General features: G+C 36.5%; 1 protein-coding gene across 4 annotated transcripts in view; it reads left to right on the top strand.

Moving 5' to 3' along the window:
* The window catches only part of CDH10 (cadherin 10), a 143,898-nt gene that overhangs the window by 106,210 nt on the left and 22,316 nt on the right, over nt 1-15,372 (top strand). For all 4 annotated transcript variants that reach the window (XM_064270867.1, XM_064270845.1, XM_064270859.1 and 1 more), the window contains 2 exons: nt 1,327-1,580; nt 4,389-4,525. In XM_064270867.1, the coding sequence (XP_064126937.1) occupies nt 1,327-1,580; nt 4,389-4,525 (391 nt within the window). The remainder of the gene's footprint in view (nt 1-1,326; nt 1,581-4,388; nt 4,526-15,372) is intronic.

Raw genomic sequence — 15,372 nt, 5'->3', positions numbered from 1 at the left:
GAGGAAGCAGCTTCCTTCTTATTTTTCATGACAAGGAAGTAACACAGCAATAAAAATATTATCCGCTCATTCTCAGAATACAAAAGAAGCATAAGGATATCTCTTTCAACAAGTCTTATTTCTGTTAACAAAGCATACCTTTTAGAATGAGTGTGAAGTGGGAGCCTTGATTTTTTTACTTATGATGATTAAACTATATATTTAAGTTATTTTTTCTGTGGCCAAATGTAACCTAATTACCTAATAGCTTAAAAAAAAGAAAAAAGTCTTTTCTCTTCACCCAAGTTTTTCCTATTCTTAGATGTTTCACATAACTGTTGAAAGGTTTCACATAACTCTGCAAAATTTTATGTAATACCACGACTCTATCAAACTGAATAGAAGTACAATGTGGATTTAAAAAGAAAACTGAATTTTTTGCTTAGAAAAATTTAGCAGTAGCCAAAACTTAGTGCACACACACCCACATACACACATACACCCATATACATACAAACACACACACACAAACTCCACCAATCTGTTTTTTTTATATTTTCCTCTTTTATTTTTTTTTTAATAATTTTTATTGAGCTTTAAGTGAACATTTACAAATCAAGTCAGTCTGTCACATATAAGCTTATATACCCCTTACTCCATACTCCCACTTACTCTCCCCCTAATGAGTCAGCCCTTCCAGTCTCTCCTTTCGTGACAATTTTGCCAGTTTCTAACCCTCTCTACCCTCCTATCTCTCCTCCAGACAGGAGATGCCAACACAGCCTCAACTGTCCACCTGATACAAGTAGCTCACTCTTCATCAGCATCTCTCTCCATCTCATTGTCCAGTCCCTTCCATGTCTGATGAGTTGTCTTCAGAAATGGTTCCTGTCCTGGGCCAACAGAAGGTTTGGGGATCATGATCGCTGGGATTCCTCTAGTCTCAGTCAGACCATGAAGTCTGGTCTTTTTATGAGAATTTGGGGTCTGCATCCCACTGATCTGCTCTCTCAGCCACCAATCTGTTTTTAATGAGTCGACATTGTGTTGTAGGTTTCAATATTCTTTACAGTTTTTTCCAAAGTTCAAAGTTTCATTTCCCTATATTCTGAAGTATTATATAGTTGCTAATACATGTAAAAAATTATTCCTAACTGATATGTGGACATTACATTATTTTCTTGTATACTTTTTTATTATTTATAGTTAATGCTCAACTTGACAGGAATTCCATTTTAATCATGATATTCAAAAATCAGCCAGGCTTTAAACATCATTCTTCTACTTGAAGAGACAATATAGTCTTATTTCCCTCACTCTAATTTGATGATCTATTCTCTTATGCAGCCACTTGACTATGAGAGCCGAAGACTTTACACCTTGAAGGTTGAGGCAGAAAATACCCATGTGGACCCCCGTTTTTATTACCTTGGACCATTTAAAGATACAACGATTGTGAAAATCTCCATCGAAGATGCGGACGAACCTCCTGTTTTTAGCAGATCCTCCTATTTGTTTGAGGTTCATGAAGATATTGAAGTGGGCACAATAATCGGTACTGTAATGGCAAGAGACCCAGATTCTACTTCTAGCCCAATTAGGTAATGATGCTTCTGTCTTAAGATAAAAAGAAAGGGAGTTGGAGTAAACATAAAGACTGTGAATTTATATTTAAAACATTTAATACAATGAAAAATGCCAGAGTCTTCTGTATGGTGTGCATGACGTCGGTGAGCACAGGTGTTTTAATTAAATTGTATGTGAATGATTTTGGGTAGGGTATGCATAAGTTTTCCAATTTACTCCAGTTCTTGATATAACTTTTCACCTGAAACCTGACCTGTGTCATCTACTTGTCTCCTTAAGGTATTTGTTGTTCTGACCCTTGATAGAGAACAAAGATATCATTTTGGTGATGCATTTCCAATGCAACTAAAGTACTATGTTGGTGATGTTGAAAGAAGTGGTGTTGAAAGAAGTTTTAACAGTTAAGCCCATTACCATCTAATTGATCCCGACTCATAGCGACTGTATAGGACAGAGTAGAGCTGCCCCCTCAGGTTTCCAAGGCTGTAATCTTTACAGAAGCAGACTGGCACACCTTTTGCCCAAGGAGCGCCTGGTTGATTCTAATGGCCAACCTTTTGATCAGCAGCCAAGTGCTTTAACTGCTGCAAAGTTAAAGAGAATATAATTACAATAATGATACAATATGGTTATATTAAGTTTTTAGAAACTCCCTTAGGTTTCTGCCATCTAAGAGGGGAAGTTTTTTTTTGTTTTTTTTTCCCCAAAAACAATTAGAACATTCCAGAAAGGTTAGAGTCGTTTCAAATATTTTTTTTCATTTCTTTCTTGTGGCAGCCTCAACACATACAAGATGTGATAAACACGTAAAAATGTGAAAGACCCAAAGTTTTCATAGGCATTTTTTCCTTTATGTTTAAAGAAACAAAACTATCTACATATAATTTTCAGCCTCAAAATGACTGTGTACTGGTTCCTGTGTTCTGGTTCTTGTGCATTTCCCTAATTTTTAGCAGGCAGATTTTTCTTTCTCATTGGATCAGATGAACCACTCAGGTGTGAGTTGAAATGGCTGTTGTGTGGTTTATCAGTGCACTCTGTTATTAAGTATACGTCCACATATGTTGTTCTTGTTGCTGTGTGTCCTCGAGTTGATTCTGACTCATAGAGACCCAGAGTAGAACTACCCCATAGAGCTTCCTAGGCTGTAATCTTTACTGGAGTAGATCTCCAGGTCTTTTCTCCCTGAGAAGCAGCTGATGAGTTCAAACTGCCACCATTTTGTTAGCAACAGAGGACTTAACCATTGCGCTACCAGGGTTAAGCTCCTTAGCCACATTTGTAGGAAACCTGTAATTTTATGTGCTTTAGCTAGGCTTAGTTATAAATTCAGTATGTTCTTTCACTTTTTCAATTGAAGTCATGTTTTATATCTATTAAAATTATAATCCCATTTATATTATTTTACATATATTTTTTTTTCTGCTATTATCACACACAGGATCACAAAATGGTGCCCATAGGCTACATATTGGCAGGAGAAACTTGTACTTGCAAGTCACATAGTGTTCTTATCTGTCAACATGACTTCTCCATAAATCCCTCTCCCTTAATCCAAGTATCTTCATCTAAATTGCTGTATTACTTGTTTTGTTTTGTTTTTTTACTTTGAATCTTTTACATAACCAATATAAACATTTAATTTTCCCCATGGTACTTACCTACCATTTCCTTGGCAGAGCTCCTAACTGACTTTCGCAGGCTTCGGTCTGTGTTCCTAATTACAAAGGTTTTTTTTTTTTTTTTAATGGAATACAGTATTTTTGAAAAGAGTTATATGAAGTTTAATGGCCTTATTAAATGGTAATATGAAGATATTTCTCCACACAAAGGAATGGATTTTTAATATATAGATCAAAACATAGATCAATGTTTATTATATGTCAAAATATGTCTGTTAAATTTTAAAACCAAAAAAAAAAAAGTAAAATATTTAAGTCAGGATACAAATCCAAGAAATAAGAAGAGATACTGTATTCACATATACCATATGTGATAGAATTAATGATTGTATTCCTTATTTATGACAGAGTGTACTCTCTGAAGCCTGTTGAATACATTGAATTATTCTAATTTAATGTAAAAAGTAATTATTCTTAGATGTTACTCTTTTGATAGACAATGTGGGTAAATTTGGGTGTGGGTAAAAACAAATTTAGTATCAAAGAAACAACGTATCTTTACTAATGGCATGCATTTATCGGATGGATAATACTGGGCATGTTAAAATTGTTTTTGTATTTTATTGTGAATGTTAATTCAGTAGTCAAAAGTATTTATAATGTATGTTTTGGAAATGGTTTTTGAAAAATGAAAGCTACACAGAATTCATCTACGGAGAATTGGAAAACTATGTCAGGAATTTGAAAGAAGAGCCACAGTCGCTCTGTATCTTCAGTATAATGTCACATTATCTTTTAAATTTCATCATTACTTTTTTTAAACTGAACAATAAGAAATAAATAAAAAACAAACAAAATGGAATTGGCAGTTCAATTCAATTTGATTCAATTCAGTTCAATTAAAAAAGCAATAGATAATGATTTAAATAACACAAACATTCAGAATTCCACCAATTGAATGCAGAATGAAATGTGGGCTCATACCTTGAAAAGTGTATATTTGTGTGTGTGTGTGTGTGTGTGTGTGAGAGAGAGAGAGAGAAAGAGAGAAAGATAAATTGATGAAACAGTTACATCCTACATCAATACTGTGATCTTTCCTGGAGTTATTAGCATTTTTTGCGTTATGCTGTTATCTTCTGCAAACCATCAATAAATATGCCCTGCTTTTTTTTTTTTTTTTTTGTCTTATATATTCAGATTTTCCTTGGATCGCCATACTGACCTTGACAGGATCTTTAACATACATTCTGGAAATGGATCCCTTTATACATCAAAGCCACTCGACCGTGAAGTCTCTCAATGGCACAATCTTACTGTTATAGCTGCTGAAATCAGTAAGATGGTTTTTATGTATATAACATGTTTGTTTATATTTATAGATTTTATTTTATATTAAAAGTAATTTATTCTCATTGAACATGCAAATTGTAATTTTAATCAAAGTTCCGAAAAGTTGTTTATATTTATAGATTTTATTTTATATTAAAAGTAATTTATTCTCATTGAACACGCAAATTGTAATTTTAATCAAAGTTCTGAAAAGACTTCTCTATAGCTATTACAAATATTTTCTATATCTGTATATCACGGGATAGGCACAGGTATCCACAGTTCTACATTTAATATTAACTAATAAAAATTATCTAAAATTAGTAAGCTGAAGATATTATAATTTGGGGAAAATGAATAATAAAAAAGAAGATATTATAATTTGGGGAAAATAAAATGAATACAAGAGAAAATTAGAAAGTACTAAAATTTGTTACCTGGACACTATTAATAAGATTCTGTGTTAAATGTTGACTGTATATTATATCATTTAATCTTAACAACAAACGTGGGTATATATCATTACATTCCTTTTACAGATGAGGAAACAATGGCACATATTGGTAATAATGATACCTAATAATGAGAACTCTATGCCATTTATCATTCTAAGAATTTTAAATTTATTTTATTCTACTATTATTTTTTAATTATTATTGATCTCATTTAACAAAGAAGGAACTACGGCTCAGGGAGTTTTAGAAACTTGCTCAAAGTCACAAAGCCAGAAGTAGTAAAATTGAGATTTGATGCTATTTGTTCCATTTCTAAACCCAATACTTAATTCCACACTTAATTTACAAAATTGTACCCAATTACAAATTGGCAGAAACAAGATTGAAATGTCAAAGAAGAAAATCTCATACTCTGTTAGGAGTGAAAGAAAAAGAGTTTGATTGAGAAATAATACAGCTCAAGCTGGACAGCGCTAAGTAAAAATACAAAGCACTACACAGTTCATGCGGAGAGAGGGGTCTCTATGCATAGAGAACAAAGGAAATTTAGGAGGTTAATGATTGGTTATAGATAACATCAACTTCAGCTTGAAGTTCTTTGAAATGTAAAGGTCGGCCACTTGGCTAGGAGGGAATGAGTTACCACCTAAGTGAGCAGCACCCGCCAGTTCAGTTATACATCATGGGAGTCACAAACACATTTTCCCTGGGAACAAATTGGTTACGTCTTGACACACCTTCCCCATAAACAAATGGTTTGCATCCTGAACTTTTGCTTCCTGGGAATGCACGTTGGTCCCGATTCTTATGTCTGACACAATTGTCTTTAGAGAGAAAGTTTTCTGTTTACATTTCTCCTTTTCAATCAAAGCTCCTTCAGGAGGTGCTGATCACTCACAATGGAGTAGCCTTTCTTCTGCCAGGTCTTTGTCTCTCTGCTTGAGAAACTTTGGTTAATAAACTTATTTTCTTCACCTTGCTGAGCTAATAGGCCTCATCTTCAGGACGAGTAGGTTTTATGGAAAATATTAATGGACAAGACCACATTCAAGGAACATTTCTCAGTCAGGATAGAATAATAGAGATCAAGATGAAACATACTCAGGGAGACAAAATGGAGATGATTGAACAACACAATCATTAGTAGAGGCTGTGAAACCAGCATGTTTTTATGTGAAGGGTTAAATGGTTTAAAGTATAGCATTTCATGGATAAAATACATTGAACTAAAGCAAAACAGCATTTTGTAATTACAACAGTAAAAACAATCAGAAATATAAAGATTCCAAAAAAAAAAAAAAAAGTAGCAATTTCTTTCACCCTTCACACCAAGAGGGAAACCAATTACTTATAATATCGGTTAGGGAAGGAATAGGATCATTAAGGAGAGATATTACACTTTTCATATGATTAACATAAAACCCACTAACCCACTGCCGTCGAGTCTATTTCTAACTCATAGCTAACAGAGTGTAATATTAGCACTATTGTCAGGAATATTCACAGCAATCAGATGTCATTATGGCATAGGTACCTCCTTGGACTGCAGTGAGAATGTCAAAGGGTATTCTATTTTGAGGTACTACTTTTCTCATCACTGCCATTTCAGTATTTAGCTCTTGAAGCCCATGAGCACTGCCATTTAGGGTACTTTGTATATATCTGCTTAGTATTTCTGCACGTGCCTTAACATCTTCAAGTCCTATCTGAGATGCCAAGTACACTGCTAAATGATCAAGCCAACAAAATACAGATCGAGACCATCACACACTTAATATATGTACATTGGCTTGTAAAATGAGTTCGTTAAAATACACCCTTGAGTGCAGCTCAGGTCCAGATCACATCTTCCAATCCAGGCTCATAGAAGCCAGGGCTAAAGGTTGGATCCATAGAAGCAAAAGGTGCCGTTAGGGGCCGCCCAGTAGATACTTGAGCGTTTTAGCCAGTCAGTGGTGAACCAGTCATTAGCTTCTAAGGTTATAACTGATACACATTCAGACATTGGAACCACCCCATAAGTCTGGCAATGGCGGAATTATTCATATGTGTGTGGTTAGATTGTTCCCAGAAAAGGAAAGCAGCCTGATTTAGCCTCCCCACTTGGGGAGTTAACCAGATGAATCCATCCCACAATTGTTGATATGGGCCTACAATACAAAGAATACTGTTTGTGGATTTAGATGATTCTTTAGCTAGCCTTTCTTGGGTTATTTTATTTAGTAAGTACAGGTTGTGTTAAGAGTCAAGGTTAAGTTATGTCCTGGGTTTTGTTCAGATCCAAAAAGAGGACATTTACCAATGGAAAATCTAGTAAAAGTGATTTCCTGTAGTAATGAACTATTTCTTCATTGTTCTTGTAGCCGTAGGTCAAGAGCAACCCAATAAGATCCCTGTAGGGAAAGGCAGACTGGCTTGAGGTTGGTAGGGCACCACGTAATCCAACAGTCAAACCTGTGAAAATGGTGAGATTAAGCATCTGTGCAGTCTAGGAATACATTAGTGGACACCTGACTGTAGCAAAGGAAAAAACAAAAGAAAACAAACAAGTGTATTTTCAGACCTGGTCCAGGGTCTTGGGTCAGCCGTCTGCCTCAAACGTCATCTACTTCTGGCCACTCGTTACCCATTGTTGTCAAGTAACCACTGTACTTCTGGGGCTCCACTTCTAGCTACAGGGGCATTTAAAGGTCACTTTCAATTCTCTAGTGGGTTGACTAATCCAAAGAGGAGTTTTAGCCTTTTTTTACTTGTGACAAATGAATCCAAGGTTTTATTCCATCTAATTTGGCTTCATATGGGTTGGTGAGGAGGGCTTCTTATAGACCTTACCAGTGATGTTCTAATGAATCTTTTTTCTGGTGTCCTTTTCAATATACGTATTCTCCTGGGGCGATGTTAGGCAAACGTTGGGAGCCTAGTTTTGTTCATCAAAAGCTGTTCTAACCTGTGAAATATACCCTTTAGAATATTGGATTAAAGATTGATAATACTGCAGTACTCAGGTTGAAAAATATTAGGGTCAGTGTAGGCAACATAAGGAAGAACCACGGGTCTCCCAGTAATTATTTAATAGGGGGAAAGTTTGTGATATCAAAATGATGTGGACCTCAGATTTAAAAGAGCTAAGGGAAGGACTTTAGTCTAGGACAAATATACAGTTTCATGAAGCTTGGCTATTTGAGTCTTTATTATTCCAGTAGTTCGCTCTACTAGACCAAAAGACTGAAGACAATAGGGACAATGCAGCCTTTGATAAATGGGAAAAACTCGACACAGTTCATTAATGACTTGACTAGTAAAATGAGTTCCCTGATCACTACAAAGAGTGTTTAATGCTCCCCAGGTGGGTATGATGTTTTCAAAAATTTTTTTGATACAAAGGATGCAGTAGTACAAAGGCAGGGGAAGGCTTTTACCCAATGTGAAGGTCTATAAATCATTGCTACTACTTATTTATAATCATTCAAGGGTGGAAGAGGAATAAAATCAGGCTGCCATTCTAGCATAGGCACTGGAGGTAAAGAGTATTGTCCAGGTAGGACTTTAAGGTGTTTTTCAGGATTGTAGTGAGAGCAAATAAGACAATGGGTAACAGCATGTTTGACCACATCAAAAAATTTTTCCCATCTATATTTTTTTAAGGTCTCAGTCATTTTTATCTTGTCCTGTGTAAACCTTCATATAAGGCTCACATCATAGGAACATGTACAAAATTAGGTAAAATAGTTTTCTTATTAGGCCCAGTCCATAATTTAGTGGCAAAATCTTGGTAACAGTCTTTTTTCCCATGCTTTAATTTCATCAGTTTGGGTTAATTGTCGGTGTTTTAAAAGTTTATCTAATTAATTCATGAAGGTTGAATTTATCCATAGACAAATTTGGGGAGCTCCTTCTTTATTTATCATAAATGCAGAAATAACTTGACAGGCAGCAATATTATTTCCTCTAATTTTGTCAGTTAGGGGTACTACATTTAGTTGGTGAGCTTGTATTTTTACTACAGCAATTTCAGAGGGGAGTAATAGAGCATCTAGAATGCAAAGGTATTTGACTCTGTGGATCACAAAAAATTAAGGATAATATTGTGACAATGGGAATTCCAGAACACTTAATTGTGCCCATGCGGAACCTGTACATAGACAAAGGCAGTCATTGGAATAGAATAAGGGAACACTGCATGGTTTAAAATCAGGAAGGGTGTTCATCATGCTTGTATCCTTTCACTCTACTTAGTCTGTATGCTGAGCAAATAATATGAGAAACTGGACTACATGAAGAAGAACAGGGCATCAGCATTGGAGGAAGACTCATTAACAACCTGTGTCATGCAAATGACACAACCTTGCTTGCTGAAAGTGAAGAGAACTTGAAGCACTTGTTGGTGAAGATCAAAGATCACAGCCTTCACTATGGATTACACCTCAACATAAAGAAAACAAAATTCTCAAAAATGGACCAATAAGCAACATCATGGACAAATGGAAAAAACACTGAAGATGTCAAGGATTTCATATTACTTGGATCCACAATCAACACCACAGAAGCATCAGTCAAGAAATCAAACAATGTATTACACTGGGCAAATTTGCTGCAAAAAAACCTCTTTAAAGTGTTGAAAGGCAAAGATGTCACTTAGAGGACTAAGGTGTGCCTGAGCCAGGCCATGATATTTTCAATCACCTCATATGCATGCAAAACCTGGGCAATTAATAAGGAAAACTGCAGAAGAATTGATGACTTTGAATTATGGCATTGGCGAGGAATATATCCTGGACTGCCAGAAGAATGAATAGAACTCAGTCAGAGTACTCCTTTCAAGCGAGGTTGATGAGACTTCATCTCCCATACTTTGCACATGTTATCAGGAGGGACCAGTCCCTGGAGAAGGACATCAGGCTTGGTAAGGTAGAGGGTCAGCAAAAAAGAGGAAGACCCTCAACAAGATGGATTGACATAGTGGCTGCAACAATGGGCTCAAGCATAACAATGATTGTGAGAATGGCACGGGGCTGGGTAGTATTTCATTCTGTTGCACACAGGACAATGTTTCCGTCTGTTATAGATAGGGTTTTTATGAGTGAGAACTGACTTCAATGGCACCTAACAACAACAACAATAAGAAAGTTTGCTACCGATGGTCTATTTTTTATGGAATTTCCAGAGGATGTTAAAGATCCTCTTTGTTTTTATAACATGTCAAAATAATGTACAATTCAAAACCAGTACTTGCTATTCATAAAAAAAAAATTAACAGATTTTCCTGAAGCAATTTAGTAAGCTCTAATGAGGTCAATTCATTCAGCTTGTTGTGCTGAAGTGGCTTCAGGGATATCCTGACTTTCAAGGACTTCAGTAGATATGATGACAGTGTATTTAGCTCAATAGCAAGGACTAGCAGGATTAGGTTTTAAATAAGAACCACCCACAAACAAAACTAAATCAGGATTAGTTAGTTTTAAGTCTTTCTGAGGAGTTAAAATTTGCTCAGTCAAATCTAGACAATCATATGTAGGATAGTTGTTTCATTAATTGTGGGGAGAAGAGTCTCTGGATTTAAACAGGCCATCGATTGTAGTCTAATGTTAGATGTAGCCAGGAGAGCTTCCTAGGAGGTTAGCATGCTGGCATAAAGATGTTGTATCAAGGCAGAATTAAGTAAGGCAGGCACAGCATAGGACACACAGACATCTAAAAATTTTCCCAGCACCATATCTGCCATAGTTTGTCAGTCTCAGCCACAACCCTAAGGCAGGGAGGGCATACCCTGGCTATAGGGTTATCTTAGTCATCTAGTGCTCCTAAAACAGAAATACCACAAATGGATGGCTTTAACAAAGAGAAATGTATTTCTTCACAGTAAAGGAAGATTAAAGTCCAAATTCAGGGCATCAGCTCCAGGGGAAGGCTTCTTCTCTCTGTCAGCCTTCTCATCAATCTTGCCCCGGAGTAGGACCTTCTCTGAGCAGGGACCCTGGATCGAAAAGTCAACTCTACTCCCAGCACTACTTTCTTGGTGGTATGAGGCCCCCCGCCTCCCACTTGGTTCCCTTTCCTTTTATCTCTTGTAAGATAAAAGGTAGTGTAGGCCACACCCGAGGGAAACTCTCTTCACATTGGATTGGGGATGTGACCTTAGCAAGGGTGCTATATCCCACCTTAATCCTCTTTAACCATAGGCAGAGATTGTTTTATAAAACATAGGAAAATCACAAAATGTAGGACGACCACACAGTATTGGGAATCATGGCCTAACCAAGTTGACACATATTTTTGAGGGACACAATTCAATCCATGACAAGGGTCAAGCTTAGTCTTTAACAACCTATATACATCTTTGTTGTCCTCCATGTTTTTGAGTTAGTATGCTTAAAGCATTTCCAGATACTTCATGTACAAATAAGGAAAAATCTAGTTAGGAAAACCTAAAGCAGCTGTTTTCATTAAAGCCCCTTTTATTTGAACTACAGCTTCTTGATCTTCTGGTGAAATTTGGAATGAATCTGGCTCAGAGGCTTTTAAATACTTGTATAAAGGTTGAACCAACAGAGAAAAATTGGAAATACAATTCAATAGCAGCAGAGTCCTAGAAACCCCTGTAGCTGTTTCTTAGTTTTAGGTATAGGAAAGACAAGAATATCTCCTTTCCATTTAGTATCGATAGAGAAACCTTCTACAAAATTAGGTAGCCCAAACGCTTAACAGAAGGCTGACCAAACTCTAACTTTTCTTTGGAAAACTTATGTTCACCAGCAGCCAGATGTTTTAATAAAGCTACGCTGTTGTCAAGGCAAGCCTGCTGGAAGGTTGAGAAAACTATCAAATCATCAATATATTACAGCAATGTGGATTTGTTTCTAAACTGTAAAAGCTGCAACTCTGTATTCAGAATCTGAGACAAATAGGTAGGAGATTCAGTATATCCTTGGATCATTTTAGTCTAGTAAACTGTTGATTTTTCCAGGTAAAAGCAAACAAATGTTGACTTTCAGAATGCACAAGAATACTGAAAAAGGTGCTACAATGATAATCAATGGTGAAATGAGTTGCATCTGAAGGGACATTGGAAAGTAATAAATGAGAATTTGGAAATACTGGCAATCTAGGAATAACAATACAGTTTATTGCACACAAACCTTAAACAAATCTCCAGCCCCTATTATGTGGTTTTTTTAACTGGAAGAACAAACGGGAGTATTACAAGGGCTGGTACAAGGGACAATTAAACCTTTAGAAAGGAAATCTTGTATATTTGGCACTTATCCTCCTTTGCTTCTCATTTGATTGGATACTGGGGAAGTTTTGGCAGAGATTTAGACAAATCTATTTGAATTTTAATGGGCTTAGCTGACAAAACTCAGCCTGCGTCTATGGATATAGTGGCCCACAAGTTTTGGGGAACTAGGGAAAAAATGTGAGAAGGGAGAGGACTAGACTGAGTTGAATTTTGGAGTGGCATGATAAGCACGTATACAGCAAATGGATTCTTCTTCCTGAATATTGTCTAATTCAGAGCCTGTCTCTGTTGATTTAGGGTTATCAGACAGGCTCAATAATATTTTCCCCTTTTTGTTAAATTGTAAATGGCAATTCCAGTTGGATAAAAGATCCCTTCCCAATAGATTGACAGGCGTATCAGCACTGAGTAAAAAGGCATAAATCTTCAGCAGGACCAAGAGATATTGGAACAGACAGGGAATGAATCACCACCTGTTTCTGACTGGTGACCCCCAATACTTTTGAGGTTTTAGTATTCCGGAGCAGGGGCTGTTGTGAACAGGTTGGCTTAGTAAAAGGCAGGGTGATTCCAGTGTCAATTAAAAATTGGCAAGACTTGCTGTTAAAAGGTAAAAGAGTTTCTCCTTGCAGATTAAGAGCCGCCACAGGAAAAGCCTTAGGTATACAAAGAAAATAGCATCTAGTAATTTTTTACTAATGGTCTGAAATTCTTCCAACAGCTCAGTGGCCATTTTATCAATATTTATGGCTAAACTGTCCTCTGTTTCTTTTCGTTCTGCTTGTTACAGCTATAATTGGCTTTCTCCTGGGTCAGTAATTATGTTAATAAGCTGGCATATGTCGAGGAGCCTAGGCTGGTAGGCTTCAACAAGGATTTTTAATTCTTCAGAAAATTTGTAGGGATCATCACAGAGTTTAGGAAAATCTTTCATAATGCTATGTAATTCTCAGCGTGTCCATGGGACAAAAATGATATGAGGGGAATCCTTGATGTCATTGCTGGGATGAATTTTAAAGGGCATATTTCAGGCAAGGGTTTATTTGAGTTGAGAGGCATGTTTGACGTAGCAGGTTTTTTTTTAGGGAAAAAGGAGAGTTCAGAAGAAGTGTTATCACAAGAGTAGGAGGGCAAACAGGGACAGCAGGAGAACAGGAGTATTATTTGAAACTATTATCTGAAATTTGACATTGTAATTCTTTATTTTGCTTAGTTGATTTAGAGACGGTGTCCTGCAGGGAGGTGATTTTACTGTCTTGATGTTTCTTAGAGACCTAAATACACCAATCAAAATAGGCATCCCACTGGAACTGTTTAATCTGGGAGCTTCAGTTCTCTAATTTATTGTGCAGAAAAGTTAATTTAGAGAGATCAGAAGAACCCCAAAGTAGCCACTGGTTTTCAAACTGTCTTGAGTGAGGTTATGCCAGATGGGCAAGAACATGCATGGTAAGAGACCAAAATGCTTGTTCACATAGTAAGCAGGAGTCCCAGAAGATGGACCAAAATCTTCTTTAGACATGGAATTCCCTATTTTATAATGACAGTAACAACAAAACAAACTTTTACTTGCAAGAACAAAAACAAATCCACAATAAAACTCGAAGAGGTATCAGCACAAGGGAGCAGAGCTTGGATTTGAGAGAATTTTTACCTTACCAAGATTCCTGACAGTTACAGAAGTGGCGAGCCCTAACAGCTCAGCAGGTATGATGCCCCAGTCCGGATGCCCTGGAGATCATCAAAGATAATGAACCTTCAAAATCCCACTTCTGACACTGGAAATGTCAAAGAAGAAAATCTCATACTCTGTTAGGAGTGAAAGAAAAATATTTTTTTTGAGGAATAATACAGCTCGAGCTGGGCAATGCTAAGTAAAAATAAAAAGCACTCCACAGTTAAAGCAGTGAGAGGGCCTATATACACAGAGAACAAATGAAAGGTAGGGCATTAATGATTGATTATAGATAAGTTCAACTTTAGCTTGAAGTTTTTTGAAATCTAAAGGTCAACCACTTGGCTAGGAGGGAGTGAGTTACCACCGAGGTAAGCTGAGCCAGCCAGTTTTGTTATAAATCATAGGAGTCATGAACACATTTTCCCTGGGAACAAATTGATTACATCTTGACACATTCTTCCCATGAACAAATGGTTTACATCCTGACTTTTTGCTTCCTGGAAATGCATATTTGCCCATCATTCTTACATCTTACATGAGTGCCTCTATTTTGTAACTTTTTCTGTTTACACAAAACGTCTATCTCTTAATTACAAATGATCTTGCAACACAGAGAACTGACTATGTGATGAAGCCCAGTGAAGAATGAAAACATGAAGTCCTTGTTAAAAACTAAGAATGTTAAGATGATAACAACAGGACATTAAAACAATGCAGGCCCCTTCTTAGTGTGAGACTAGGTACAACTGCACAGGGAGTCAACACTGCTTGCACGTACAAATCTGTTCATGGTTTCTGGTTCATGTACTATGATGTGCATGGATTAGGGAAACTCTTGAGCTGTTTTAAAAAGAAGTATTAACTAAGGAACAATCATGGTGAAAAACTAAGTCCATAAAATCCATATCTGAAAAGCTAAGTTGAATCCACAAAAATATATCAAGGTTAAGTTATTTAAAGTAACAATTTCAGGATTTGAAAAACTGAACATCGGGGCTGAATCACCAAGTATCTCAGAAGGATGAAAATGGACTTGACATATCAGCGATGAATCCAAAGCTACAAGACGAAGTAGTAGATGGAGTTTTCTGCTATCTGAAACACGGATTAACCACACAGTTCAATCAACCAAATTCTCTGTGGTCAGATGTTAATGGCTGTGCCTTTTAAGGCTAATTGAAGATTTTCGAGTTTTCTTTTTAAAGTAAGTTTTTATTTCTATGCTTATCTCCATATCACCAAAGTGAGATGTGCCCTGTGGGCATATCTGGGCAATATGATCCAATTTGGCCATTCCAGGATCAGGATTGTTTGTGCTGTCTGCTTCATTCAAGATCTTTATTTAATCCAAATGAGCTAAGCATCGTGTTTTCCATTTCAGATACTTTGAGGAACTTAACTTCTAAAGCTAGTTCAAGTAATTAGGACTTTTTAAAAAGCTAGGCCAATTACTTTCTTCTTTTTAAGAACTCAATGTATTTT

This window comes from Loxodonta africana, chromosome 2 (assembly GCF_030014295.1).
Source record: "Loxodonta africana isolate mLoxAfr1 chromosome 2, mLoxAfr1.hap2, whole genome shotgun sequence".
In the NCBI taxonomy this organism is placed as follows: Eukaryota; Metazoa; Chordata; class Mammalia; order Proboscidea; family Elephantidae; genus Loxodonta; species Loxodonta africana.
Note: the sequence above shows the minus strand (reverse complement) of the source record. Positions and strands in the feature narration are given on the sequence as shown.